General features: G+C 38.6%; 3 protein-coding genes across 3 annotated transcripts; all 3 read right to left on the minus strand.

The window, feature by feature from the left end:
- LOC117750630 (olfactory receptor 142-like) lies at positions 1–942 on the minus strand. The gene has a single exon (XM_034561898.1). It carries the CDS (start codon positions 940–942, stop codon positions 1–3), a length of 942 nt encoding a protein of 313 aa, XP_034417789.1.
- A 5,385-nt stretch (positions 943–6,327) lies between these two features.
- Positions 6,328–7,245, minus strand: LOC117750631 (olfactory receptor 4E1-like). The gene has a single exon (XM_034561899.1). The coding sequence runs from the start codon at positions 7,243–7,245 to the stop codon at positions 6,328–6,330; it is 918 nt and encodes a 305-aa protein (XP_034417790.1).
- A 4,492-nt stretch (positions 7,246–11,737) lies between these two features.
- Positions 11,738–12,667, minus strand: LOC117750699 (olfactory receptor 142-like). Its single transcript, XM_034561986.1, has one exon. The coding sequence runs from the start codon at positions 12,665–12,667 to the stop codon at positions 11,738–11,740; it is 930 nt and encodes a 309-aa protein (XP_034417877.1).
- Positions 12,668–13,389: the final 722 nt, after the last annotated feature.

Consider the following 13,389-nt stretch of genomic DNA (forward strand, 5'->3'; position numbering starts at 1 on the left):
TCACTTAAGTAGTTTAATTTTAAAATAAATACCACCCAGAATTCTGTCCCGAATTTTGGTCAATTTAAAACCATAAATTAGAGGATTTATAATAGGAGGTAGTACAAGAAATTCTATTGCCACAACATTTTGAAGTGTTTGAGGAACATTTTTTGAAGCAAACCGCATATTAAAGAAATCAAACAATATTGACACATGAAGAGTGAACAAAGAGGTTAAATGTGGCACACATGTCTGCATGAACTTTGCTCTGTTTTCTAAAGAATTGACACAAGTTTTGATGACATACATGTAGGACCAAACTATGAAAAGACCATGCAATGCATAAATGATTATTGAAATGTATGCAGGTATGTTGTTAACAATTGTCTCAGCTGGAAAACAAGCAAGTTTGACAATAACCCAATTCATACAAAAAAGTCTTTCAATATATGGGCTGCATAGCTCTAATCTGGATGTAAGAATAATATTTATGGCAGAAATGCAAAAAGGTGTTAACCAGGAGAAACAGATTAACAGTAACACTCTCTGCTTTGACATAATAGAGTGATACTCCAGGGGTCGACATATAGCCACATATCTGTCATATGACATGACTGAAAGAATAAACACATCACTGCAGATAAATGATAGCATCACAAAAGCCTGAACAAGGCATCCAGAATAAGAGATTACATGAACCGGAGACAGCAGATCCCAGAGAATCTTGGGGTAGAAACCTGTTGTCCCACAAAGTCCATTCATGCAGAAAGTGCACAATAGAATATACATTGGTTCATGCATGTTCTTATCAAAGATGATGGTCACAATGAGAGTAACATTTACCAGCACAATGAAACAGTAACACAGTAAAGTGAGAGAGAAGAGAACAACTCTGTAGTTAATAGTTTCATTTAAACCTGAAAGGAAGAAAAACGTTACATGAGTAGAGTTATGCATCATGGTTAGAAAAATGCCTTTAGCCATGTGTTATGTACCTCTGTCCTTAACACACTGTTTGCTCCTTTGTCTTACAGTTATTAATATCTTGTCTTACTACAGCCACACATGAGCTTTGGGAATTTAAACCAGCCAATCAACGTTCGTAAAAAGTTTACTCCTTGTTTCAAGCGTGCTGCAATCTACTTTATGAGAATACAGAAAACCTGAAAGAACATTGCAAATGGATTTCATTTTTGTCATTTGATTATTCATGATAAATATATTTGATATGAAGTAGGGATGACCGGTTCCTCAGGTTTTAACATATGAAAACAGCCATTTCGATTAGCAGTCAGGAGATAAAACGCAGGCATATTCGCAATAGTTTCGACCATGTACAGTATGTGTAACCTAGTGGGAAAGATGTTGTCACCACTAAAGCCACTAGAGGGCACTGTACTTTAGAGTAAGCCAGCAAGACATAAAGAGTAAACTCCGCTGTGTCAAGTGACAAACTGGTGACGTGTTAGTTGTTTTCCCTCTGGGTAAATATGTTTTAAATGTTATTTCTATACAAAACAAATGAAAGATGTTCCTTAATATGAGTGTATAGAAGTCAGGAAATGTATCGTATGTCACTAAATGCGCCAATGGTGATTTAATTGGTCTGATGTTTACAGATTTTATTGCTGAGCGTTCATGAGAAGACTGCAAAGATAATAATGTGTGTCATCTTAAGACCATCCTACAGGGATACATTCTGTTATTATTCATGTTCGAAAACATTTATTGCGTGTCCATTGTACTGAAAATAATGTTTATTTTCGTTATGTAGTGCTGTATGGGATGAGTGTCTGTAGCCGCCACATGTGCATTCGAGCTAGCACCAAGATAAAACATAGTGAGTATATTGTGATATACTGCATAATTTCTCTTTATTAATGGCCCAAATGTTTCATGTTCAAGTTCAGAGCCAACTGTATCATATTGTTTGTTGTCTTTTTTTCTGTGTTAACAGAAGAGCTACCACTAGTTTAGGCTTTAAGTCATTTCGTCACATTGGGAAAGGTACTATATAGGTTAGTGACGCAGATTTGTGAAACGTGTTGAAGTGAGATTCTGTGTTCACAGTGTAACTGTCAATGTACTGGAATCTAATACAAATTGAACATTCCAAATTAATTTAATACTTCTCTATTTCTTTAAGAGTAGTCGAGAAATAAAGATCCCTGAAAATAGCGTTGTGTCTGGTGTCTTATCACATTTCACCTGCATACACATTTTGGTACCAGGAGTGGGGACTCTAATTTGGAGAGTTGACTAGGTTTGTAAAGTGCATAAATAACTGTAGCGGTAACGTGCGGTCCCGGTGCAACAAGACAGGAAGTACTGCCTGGAGTTGCTGTGGAGAACCATTGACGCCTGAGATCCAGAGTTCGCTGAGGACGGAGAGGGAGAAGGTCGCTCCCGGAGAAGAAGACTCATCCATCAGCCCCACCTCTGCCTGCAGGCTTTCAAGTGACTGGAGTGGAGCTAAGTTTGTCACCATGTCGGAGAGAGACGCTGAGAAGAGACTGATGTTTGAGAACACCGTTTTCCGAGAGACATGACAAAGCCATGGAAGCTATTGACACATTAAATAAGGGTTTGAATAGGTCATATGTCTATGTACTAAGAGAGCGCCAGATCCAGCCCTTTAGTGGCAATGCAGCCAAAGCTGGTCGCGCTATTGATGAGTTTATTGAGGAGGTAGACCGTATAATCAAGGCCAGAGGTCAGAGTCCCGAAGACAGGGTTGATTTTATTCTATCTCTTTAAGAGGCTCTGCATTAGAGGAGGTCAGACTATGCACGGAGGGGGAACCAAAGGGGCCCATTGAGTTGTTCACTTTGCTATGGGAGGCTTATGCAGAGAAACGTAGCGTAGCTCAGCTGTTACACACCTGTTTTGGTCGCCAACAAAGGGAGGGTGAAGATTTTCAAGAGTACTCGGATGCGCTCTCCCAAATTTTACGATTAGCCCTGAAACAGAGACCAGATGCTGTGTCCAATGGTAAGATAGCTGTCAGAGACCAATTCATTGAGGGTGTACGAGATTCCTCTCTTAGAGAGTTACGTAAAATAGCTAGAGAAAAGCCCAAGTCATCTCTGTTAGAGGTACGTGAAGAGGCCATTGCCTCGTCACTTGAAGACAAATCCTGTGACACCAAGGTGGCTAAGAGCAGACAGGTAGTGTGTGACAGTATCAGGAGAGAGGGCCAGGGCTCTGGTAATTCGCAGGAGAAGAATACAACTCTAGAGGACATTGTTAAGGTGGTCTCAGAACAGAGCACGGCTATAGGGGAGCTGACTATTGCATTAAAAGAGGGTCTCGCTCTCAAGAAGAAATATAACAAAGGTCAGGGTGGGAAGCCCAGACTAAGGCCCCAGTTTACAGAAGATGGGAAGCATATTTGCTTCAAATGTAAAGGGGAGGGACACATCGCACAGGAGTGTACATGGCGCAGACCAAAACTAGTCACCTCGGACACCAAGAAGAGGTGAGACTAAAGACTCTAAGACTTTTAGCCATGAACAATTTCTTGAGCGCGCGGTTGGAAGTTGCAGTCCAGATTAGTGGTGTTCCAGTGAAGTGCCTGTTGGATACAGGGAGTCAGGTCAGCACTATTTCAGAGTCTTTCTTCAGGCAGCACCTACTAAGGAAAGAAGTAAACGTGCTCCCTGCAGCCAAGTGGCTTTGCCGATTCCTTACATGGGTTATGTTGAATTGGATATGGGAGCTATGGGGTTAAACATACAAGAGTGTGGTTTTCAAGTTGTCAAAGATCCAGTCCCAGAAAAGTCAGTTACAGAGAACAAAGAGTTCCACAGACTAAGAGGTTTCAGGATTCAGTGCCAGGTCTCATTGGTATGAACATAATTTAGAGATGCAAGCAGTTGGTTATTGCTGAGTTTGACGCTAGCCTTAAGGGAGAGCTTGATGCAGACTGGAGGGAAGTATTTCAGCACGTACAGGCGTGTGTGGTAACAGGGAACATATCTGCAGCTAGGATAGCAGGCAGAGATACAGTATGCATACCAGCTTGTTCTGTTGCCACGGTCTATGCAAAAGGACTGAAAACATAATCTGATGATAGCACCTGCATGGTGTTGGAACCAGCTAAGACACCCTTGCCAGGTGGTCTTGTGGTAGTGCCCATTTTGATAGATGCTACTAGTCGGGCGTTCCCAGTGTGGTTAGTGAACTTCTCACAGGAGTATGTATGGTTGCAGCCCAGGACCAGGTTGGGCACAGTGTTTCCGGGGGAGTGTGTTGAAAATCCAGCGCATCTCAGTTGAGCAGGAAGAGGTGACTGTTGATCAGAAAAAACAAACAAAAGCAGACAATGACTTTCAGTCGATACTGGACCGGCTGCACATAGGTGGTACGGAGGAGCAGGCTAAGCTTGCTGTGCTTCTAACTCAATATGCAGATGTGTTTGCTTCTCAGGATGAGGACCTATACACAGACCGGGTTAAACATGAGATCCATCTGGTAGATGGCACAACCGAGGTCAAGGAGCACATCACTCAGCTTCTAAAGAAGGGTGTTATCTATGAAAGCACAAGGGCATATGCTTCACCGGTGGTCCTAGTTAGAAAATCAGACGGTAGTCTACGGCTATGTGTAGTCTACAGGAAATTAAACAAAAAAAACAGGTGAGATGCTTAACCTTTGCCTCGCATTGAGTGTTTTGATGCCCTGCATGGTGCAAAGTTCTTTTCGACCATTGACCTTGCTAGCGGGTACCATCAGGTTGTAATACATGAGGATGACAGGCATAAAACGGCCTTTACAACACCATTTGGGTTGTACAAGTATTATCTGTTGCCTTTCAGAGTGTGTAATGGACCAGCAACTCTGGACATCACTCTCATGTCCGCGGGTCAAGTTTGGGGAAAGTATGTCGACCAGTGTGGGAGCTCAAAGGGGAAAGATTAGCTTATTTTTTGAGTTAATCAGGAAAGCTGATGATTTTCCAGAGCTGAGCAATGCAGATTGGCTTTGTGATTTTGCTTTGGACATACTGACACACATGAATGATCTGAACATGAAGCTACATGGGAAAGATCAATTTGTGCATGAAATGTACACAAATGTGAGAGCCTTCAAAGCCAAGTTGAATTTATTCTGAAGACAAATTTCTAATAAATCATTGGCTCATTTCCCCACACTAGCGACACTGAAAGAGGCCCCTCAACATGTGAAGAAATACGGCAAATCACTGGACGACCTGCATGGAGAATTCTGCCGTTGGTTCTCTGATTTTGAAAATATTGACAACTGACTTCTATCACGTCTGTCACAAGGTGTGGAAAGGCAAAAGCTCAGGTGCAGAGGAAGTAGGCAGGAGTCCAGGTAACGTGAAACAAAAAACTTTTTTTACTAAGAAAAAGGTAAAGCACCCCTAAAACAGACTGGGATCCAAACCCATGCCCCTCTTGCTTTGAGGTGACACTGCTAGCCACTACACCACCACTACACCACCGTCATATATCAGATGATTATATATGTTTTGTAAAGTAGACAATTAAATCAGCTACTACTTTTAATTGTGCTGAGATTAAGTAATGCAAATGAAAACATTAATTTCAACATGGAAAAATGACCAACATAAGTGGGTCAAAAGCTTAACATTTCACAAAAAAAAGCAGCTTAGATTTGAAAGGTAGAAATGCTTTTTCCTCTGTTCCTTTATTGTTCCACTCATTAGGACATGAGTTTTAGTGAAGACATTATATATTTAAGATCTGTCAAACAGCTAAGTAACCATCCAAAATGCATTTAATGTAAAGTGCAAATATATTAAATACAAACAGATATCTGATTTTACAAGGATCATCAGATATGCACACAAATAATAGAAAACTATACATTTAACCACTAGCTATCAGCAGATAATGTACTGTGTGTTATCATGCAGCCCAAGTAAGGTACAGGTTACTCCTCTGCCTTTGGCCTTCATGTCATGTACATCTTTTTTTGTTCAAGATAGCAAGTTCACCTGTGTCTTGTTTGAAAGGCTGAATATTATAATCTGTCTACTTTAATATATCTGTCTTTTGACATTTATATCTATACAGTCTCAAAAGCAAAACCACTGTGTGCTTAAAATATTATGAAAAGTTTCAGGTTATATGTTTATATTAATTTCACTCACTGCAATGACACTTGAAGGCAAGTGAACATCCCAAAAGCTTTCAATGCAAAGCAAAATATATTTAAGGCAAACAAATTTCATTTACAAGCATCATCTCAGACAAATCTGTAAATATAACTAGACCATTTTCTAAAGGCAGAACATATAAATATGCACAAATAAGTAAGTTCATTAATACATGCTTTTGAGTTATCTCATCATTTCATTTAAAAAATAATACCACCTAGAATTCTGTTGCGAATTAAGGTCAATTTGAAACCATAAACGAGAGGATTCATAATGGGAGGTATGATGAGAAGTTCTATTGCAATAACATTTTGAATAGTTGGAGGGAGCTTTGAACCAAACCGCGTATTAAAGACATTAAAAAGTACAGTCACAAGAAAAATGAACAAAGAGGTTAAATGTGGCACACATGTCTGCATGAACTTTGCTCTGTTTTCTAAAGAATTGACACAAGTTTTGAGGACATAGACATAGGACCAAACTATGAATAAACCATGAAGCAAGTAAATAATTATTGTAATGTGTGAAACTATGTTGTTAACAATGGTGTCTGCTGGGAAACAAGCAAGTTTCACAATAACCCAATTAACACAAAAAAGTCTTTCAATATATGGGCTGCATAGCTCTAATCTGGATGTAAGAATAATATTTATGGAGGAAATGCAAAAAGGTGTTAACCAGAAAAAAACGACTAACAGTAACACTCTCTGCTTTGACATAATAGAGTGATACTCCAGGGGTCGACATATAGCCACATATCTGTCATATGACATGACTGAAAGAATAGACAGATCACTGCAGATAAATGATAGCATCACAAAAGCCTGAACAAGGCATCCAGAATAAGAGATTACATGAACCGGAGACAGCAGATCCCAGAGAATCTTGGGGTAGAAACCTGTTGTCCCATAAAGTCCATTCATGCAGAAAGTGCACAATAGAATATACATTGGTTCATGCATGTTCTTATCCAAGATGATGGTCACAACGAGAATAACATTTACCAGCACAATGAAACAGTAAGATATAAAAGTTAGAGAGAAAAGAGCAACTTGGTGGTTATTTGTTACATTTAAACCTGTAAGAACAAATGATGTTACTAGAGAGACATTCACCATCGTGTTAACACGTTGTAATTTTCCCTCTGTTGTGTGCCTCCATCCTTACCACAGGGCTTGTTTCTTCATTGCACTGATATTAATATCTTCTGAGTATAGCAACGCATGGACTGGGAATTCAAACCGACCAATCAACATTCAGAAACATTGAACTCTTTTTATTGCGTGCTGCGATGCACTGTATGAGTTTTTTTGGGGGGTAAACTTTGAATAATTATTAAAGTATAAGTTCCTTAGGTTCACGATAAAAAAAGTCCTTTTTCAAGTGGTAGTCAAGAGATAAAATAAACTCACATTTAATAAAAGGAATGATGAAACAACACAAAGTATATTGAGTTTTTGGCAACATATTACTAAGTGAGGATTTCAGAACTATAGAAATGCTTTTCCTTATTTTAAATGAATTGTCAAAAACAACAGCAAGGCCATCCTCTCGACCTATAAATATTTAGGTAAAGATAATCTTTGTTGTTAAGGTCGGATCAGGTCCACAAACAGTCAAAGTGGCTAATAAAATGATGCCCATGCAATGCAATAATTTAGAAGGCAATTTTAGAAAGCATAGTGTGATGAATGGGAGAGAGAAGATAGTGCCCACTAGTCTCAAGGTTTGTCTTCTTCTCTCCTGAAACATGTAGTTAACTTTAAAACAATTTAGAAAACGTATGTACATTGTATACCTCATTTTATCATGCAGCCCAAAAAAGGTTACTACGCTGCCTTTAGCCTTCTTGCCATTCCATTTGTTTGGGGGGCCATAAAGCAAGTTCACCTGTATTGTGTTTGAAAGGCTGAATATTCTAATCTATTTTTACACCCTCTCTACTTCAGCATATCTGTCTTTTGCCCTTTGTACATTCAGTCTCAAAAGCAAGGCAACTGACAAGTCCGCTAAAATTGAAAGTGATATGTTTCAGATTTTATATTCACATTTATCTTCTTCCTAAATGCAATAAGGCAGACACGCACAAACTAAAATGCATTTAAATCAAAGTGCATGGATATTTAGTGCAAACAATTACATGGATTATTGGAGATGTAGACACAAATAATTACAAAAACAGTTTGTTTACAAAGAACCAATAAAGAAAAGCAGATCATGTAAAAATGCCAAAGTATGCCAGATGCAAAGTGCATATTTCAAAGTAGAAGAATTCATATATTAAAATTATTACATAAAGGACAATATAGGCCTTTGCGTCACCTTGTTGTGTAAGACAAATGTCATCTATTTATAATTAATGCATTATTATAGGCCTTTAGAGTTTCCTTATCATCTAAGTAGTTGAATTTTAAAAGAAATACCACCTAGAATTCTGTTCCGAATTTTAGTAAATTTAAAACCATAAATTAAAGGATTTATAATGGGAGTTAGGGCCAGAAATTCTTTATTTCAATCATTTTATTTTAGGTGTTTACAAGTTACACATTACCTCACATTACTAGACAACAAAAAACAACAACAACTAAACATTACATAACAGCATAACAACCAACTATACGAACAATTAAACAAGGACAGAAAAACACAGACATAAATCATCACCCTCCATATTGAACCTACTATAACAATTGTATTTATATGATTATTACCACCATTTTATTTTCAATTCATCCTGGCTACTTGTCGAATGTCCCCCCCAAAGAAGATTATCGCTACAGAGGAAGCCAGACACATCGACAACCAATGCTAAAAAGAAAAAGGGGGTACAACAGAATTGCAGATCAGGAAACCCCCTATTATGTCCGTCAAAACCAGTAAATCATAATAAACAAAATATTGCTGACCCATTCCTTCACAGAGTCACATGGGTCCCAAGGTGGCAAAGCCTCTTCGTATGGTTTCGGCATAGTCCTCGCCAATAAAATTCATAAAAGGGTTCCAGACGGAAAAAAAACTCTTCATGTCTCCTTGGAAAACATGTGTAAGTCTTTCCAATGGCAGTAGTTGTAGGACATTGTGAAGCCAACTGGAGACAGATGGTGTGGTACTGTCTGGCCAATGCTGTAGGATGGATAATTGAGGGCAGTACCATAACAAGACTGAGGATTCTCCTGTCTGTTTAGTTTACGCAGAGGCTCACTTTGATTTTGGCTTAGCACCAGTTTGGTATCTGAGCCTGCAACATCCCAGGTCACAAAAATTGATTGCCAACTCACTATCCCGTTCCTCATACAAGAAATTCAGACTGTGGCCACCAGCATCAGACCCTGTCGACTGTGGTCCCACAGCTTTCAGTAACCATCTTCAACCTGCTTCCTGCCTCCTGTTCCTTAGCCCGGCCTAGGCCTGGCCCCTGCCTCATTGGCTCTGCCTCCTTTGCTGTGTCTCCTGCCCCATGGGCCGGCCTCCTGCCTCCTTGGACCTGCCTCGTACCGTGGCCCTGCTGATGCCCCCTCTCTACCTTCTTCTGTTTACATGGATTGTGGTTATCTGGATCGTGGTCCATGCCTACTACTCATTATTCATTGCATGTGTTGTAACTCTGTAACGTTTTCACTCTGCACACATGACATCTATTGCTTCTGTACATCCGGGGAGAGGGATCCTCCTCTGTTGCTCTCCTGAAGGTTCCTTCCCTTTTTTTCCTGTGAAAGTTTTGTTTCTGTTTAATGGGGCATTTTTCCTGATCAGATGTGAGGTCCTGGGACAGGGATATATGTGTACGGATTGTAAAGCCCTCTGAGGCAAATTTGTAATTTGTGATTCTGGGCTATACAAAATAAACTGAATTGAATTGAACCAACCTCAACCATATCATTAAGCTTCTCGACCGCTGGTCTTACCCCTGCATACCTCAAATGCATCCATTACAACCCAAATAATATCGACAACTTGTTCTTGAAGGCTGACGCTAAGTGAATTCAGATGCTTTCTTATGTTAACCAAAAAAATAAAGTATGCCACCCATTCAGCATCTGACAGTTCCTGCATCAGTTGTCCCTTCAAAGAGAGAAGATTTGCTGCAGTGCGGATCCCCGACTGAGCCACCTCACATTTTTGTGATATATTACATCTCCATATTCAGCCTGGATGTTAAGCAGGAACTGCTGAAACTGGCGGTGGTATAGGGATTTTGAATTCAATTTATTTCAATTCAGTTCATTTTGTATAGCCCAAAATCACAAATTACAAATTTGAGTTAATGGTGATTCAAAAGGCCATGCTAGGGACAGACTTCAGACTTCCACCTGACATCATAGCAACAGTAGTTGCACAAGTTAAAAAACTGGGCTGAATTTCTGATGATATTGTTGTTTACCAACATTGCCGGTCATTACTAAGAGGAGGGATCATTCCCCTCCTCTTACAATTTAATATATTGCTGCAAATAAGAGAGGAAACTACAAATACTATTATGCAATGTTGGGTGGTTAGCAAAGGAAAGATGTATCACTCTTTGAAAGAAATAAAGAGAAATATGTCAGTATCAAGGTTGTGACAACATTATCAAGTTGTACATGTGCCACAAATATGTCACACAAACCTTCTGAGATCGCTGAAAGTTGGAATTTAACAATGTCATACGAACACAAGGAAGGCGTGTACCAGAACCAATTTTGAAAATGTATATATATGTATATGGATATATATTTGAGAGTTATGGTTAATATTCAAGATAAAAGATATAATATAAATATATGCTCATATATGTGTTTTGTAAAGTAGACAAATAAGTTGCCACTTTTACTGAAATTAAGTAATGCAAATTTAAAACATCAACATAAAATTCATCATAAAAAAATATCCAACTTTAGTGAGTCAACAAAGCTTAAAATTTCACAAATAAAAATGCTGCTTGGATTTGAAAGGTAGAAATGCTTTATTGTCCCACTTATTAGGACATAAGTTTCACCGATGAAATGATACATTTCAAACAGGCAAGTAAATATAAAAAATGCAAAGTGCAAAGATATTTAGTGCAAACCAATATCTGATTGTCAAAGGATCATCATATATGCACACATATAATAGAAAACTATACATTTATCCATTAGCTATCAGCAGATAATGTACTGTGCATGTAATCATGCAGCCCAAGTAAGGTACAGGTTACTCCTCTGCCTTTGGCCTTCATGTCATGTACATCTTTTTTTGTTCAAGACAGGAAGTTCACCTGTGTCATGTTTGAAAGGCTGAATATTATAATCTGTATACACATTCTTTCCAATTTGGTATATCTGTCTTTTGACCTTTGTACACTGACAAGTGTCCTTAAAATATAATAAAAAGTCTCAGGTTATATATTTACATACATTTAACTCCTCACTGCAATGACACTTGAAGGCAAGTGAACAATCGAAAAGCGTTCAATCCAAAGCAAAAGATATTTTTGGCAAACAAATTTCATTTACAAGGATCATCCCAGACAAATGTAAATGTGAGGCAGAACATGTAAATATCCAAAAAGAAGTATGCCATATTCAAAGTTCATATTTTAAAGGATACAAAAAAATATATGAGAGCATTATTAAATGCCTTTGAGTTTCCTCATTTCATTTGAAAAGTAATAGCCCCTAGAATTCGGTTGCGAATTAAGGTCAATTTGAAACCATAAACGAGAGGATTCATAATGGGAGATATGATGAGAAGTTCTATTGCAATAACATTTTGAATGGTTGGAGGGAGATTTGAACCAAACCGCGTATTAAAGACACCAAAAAGTGCAGTCACAAGAAAAATGAGCAAGGAGGCTAAATGTGGCACACATGTCTGCATGAACTTTGCTCTGTTTTCTAAAGAATTGACACAAGTTTTGAGGACATAGACGTAGGACCAAACTATGAATAAACCATGAAATAAGTAAATGATTATTGTAATGAATGAAACTATGTTGTTGACGATAGTTTCAGCTGGGAAACAAGCAAGTTTCACAATAACCCAATTCATACAAAAAAGTCTGTCAATATATGGGCTGCATAGCTCTAATCTGGATGTAAGAATAATATTTATGGCAGAAATGCAAAAAGGTGTTAACCAGGAGAAACAGACTAACAGTAACACTCTCTGCTTTGACATAATAGAGTGATACTCCAGGGGTCGACATATAGCCACGTATCTGTCATGCGCCATGACTGAAAGAATAGACAGATCACAGCAAGCAAATGAGTACATCACAAGAGCCTGAACAAGGCATCCAGAATAAGAGATTACATGAACCGGAGACAGCAGATTCCAGAGAATCTTGGGGTAGAAACCTGTTGTCCCATAAAGTCCATTCATGCAGAAAGTGCACAATAGAATATACATTGGTTCATGCATGTTCTTATCAAAGATGATGGTCACAATGAGAATAACATTTACCAGCACAATGAAACAGTAACACAGTAAAGTGAGAGAGAAGAGAGCAACTCTGTAATCCATTGTTTCATTTAAACCTGAAAGAAAAAACAACCTTACATGAGAAACATTTTGCATCATGATTAGAAAATATCTTTTAGCCCTGTGTTATGCACGTCCATCCGAACCCAGTGTTTGCTCCCTCATCTTACCGTTATTAATATCTTGTCTTACTACAGCCACACATGAGCTTTGGGAATTCAAACCAGCCAATCAATGTTCGGAAATAGGTTTCCTCCTGGTTTCAGCGTGCTGCAATCTACTGTGTGAGCAATGCATAAAACCTAAAGGAACATTGCAATTGTAATTCATTTTTGTCGTTGAAATATTCATAATTAATAAAGTTAATCTGGAGTTTGGATGGTGGGTTCCTCAGGTTTTAGCATTCACAATAAAAACAAGACGTCGAGTGAGGCACTTAAGTGTCCACTTGTTTTGTTGCTTGATGTTGCTGGGTCCAAACTAGGGTATTGCAAAAGCCTAAAAACAAGACCAGAATTTGACTGGACTTTCATACCCGACTAAATCTGCTTGAGTTTTAGACCTGAACCTTGAGATTAAGGTTGTATTTTTGTGACCTTTCACAATCAAAATACAGTCTCAAAATGTCATTGAAATTTAGTGGAGAGTGATGATAGCATGGAAATTAGCCACGGTATTGGGAGAAAGGGGGAGAAAAGAGATGTTAAATTTGGCTCGACAAGCACAAAGAAAATCAGAAGTAGTGGGGAAAGTGGTGGAGGACTGGAGCGTCCAGACGGTTTGTAGTTTAAAATTATTCTGAGGTTTGGAGAAGAGAGAGA

The sequence above is a fragment of the Cyclopterus lumpus genome, chromosome 21 (assembly GCF_009769545.1).
Source record: "Cyclopterus lumpus isolate fCycLum1 chromosome 21, fCycLum1.pri, whole genome shotgun sequence".
In the NCBI taxonomy this organism is placed as follows: Eukaryota; Metazoa; Chordata; class Actinopteri; order Perciformes; family Cyclopteridae; genus Cyclopterus; species Cyclopterus lumpus.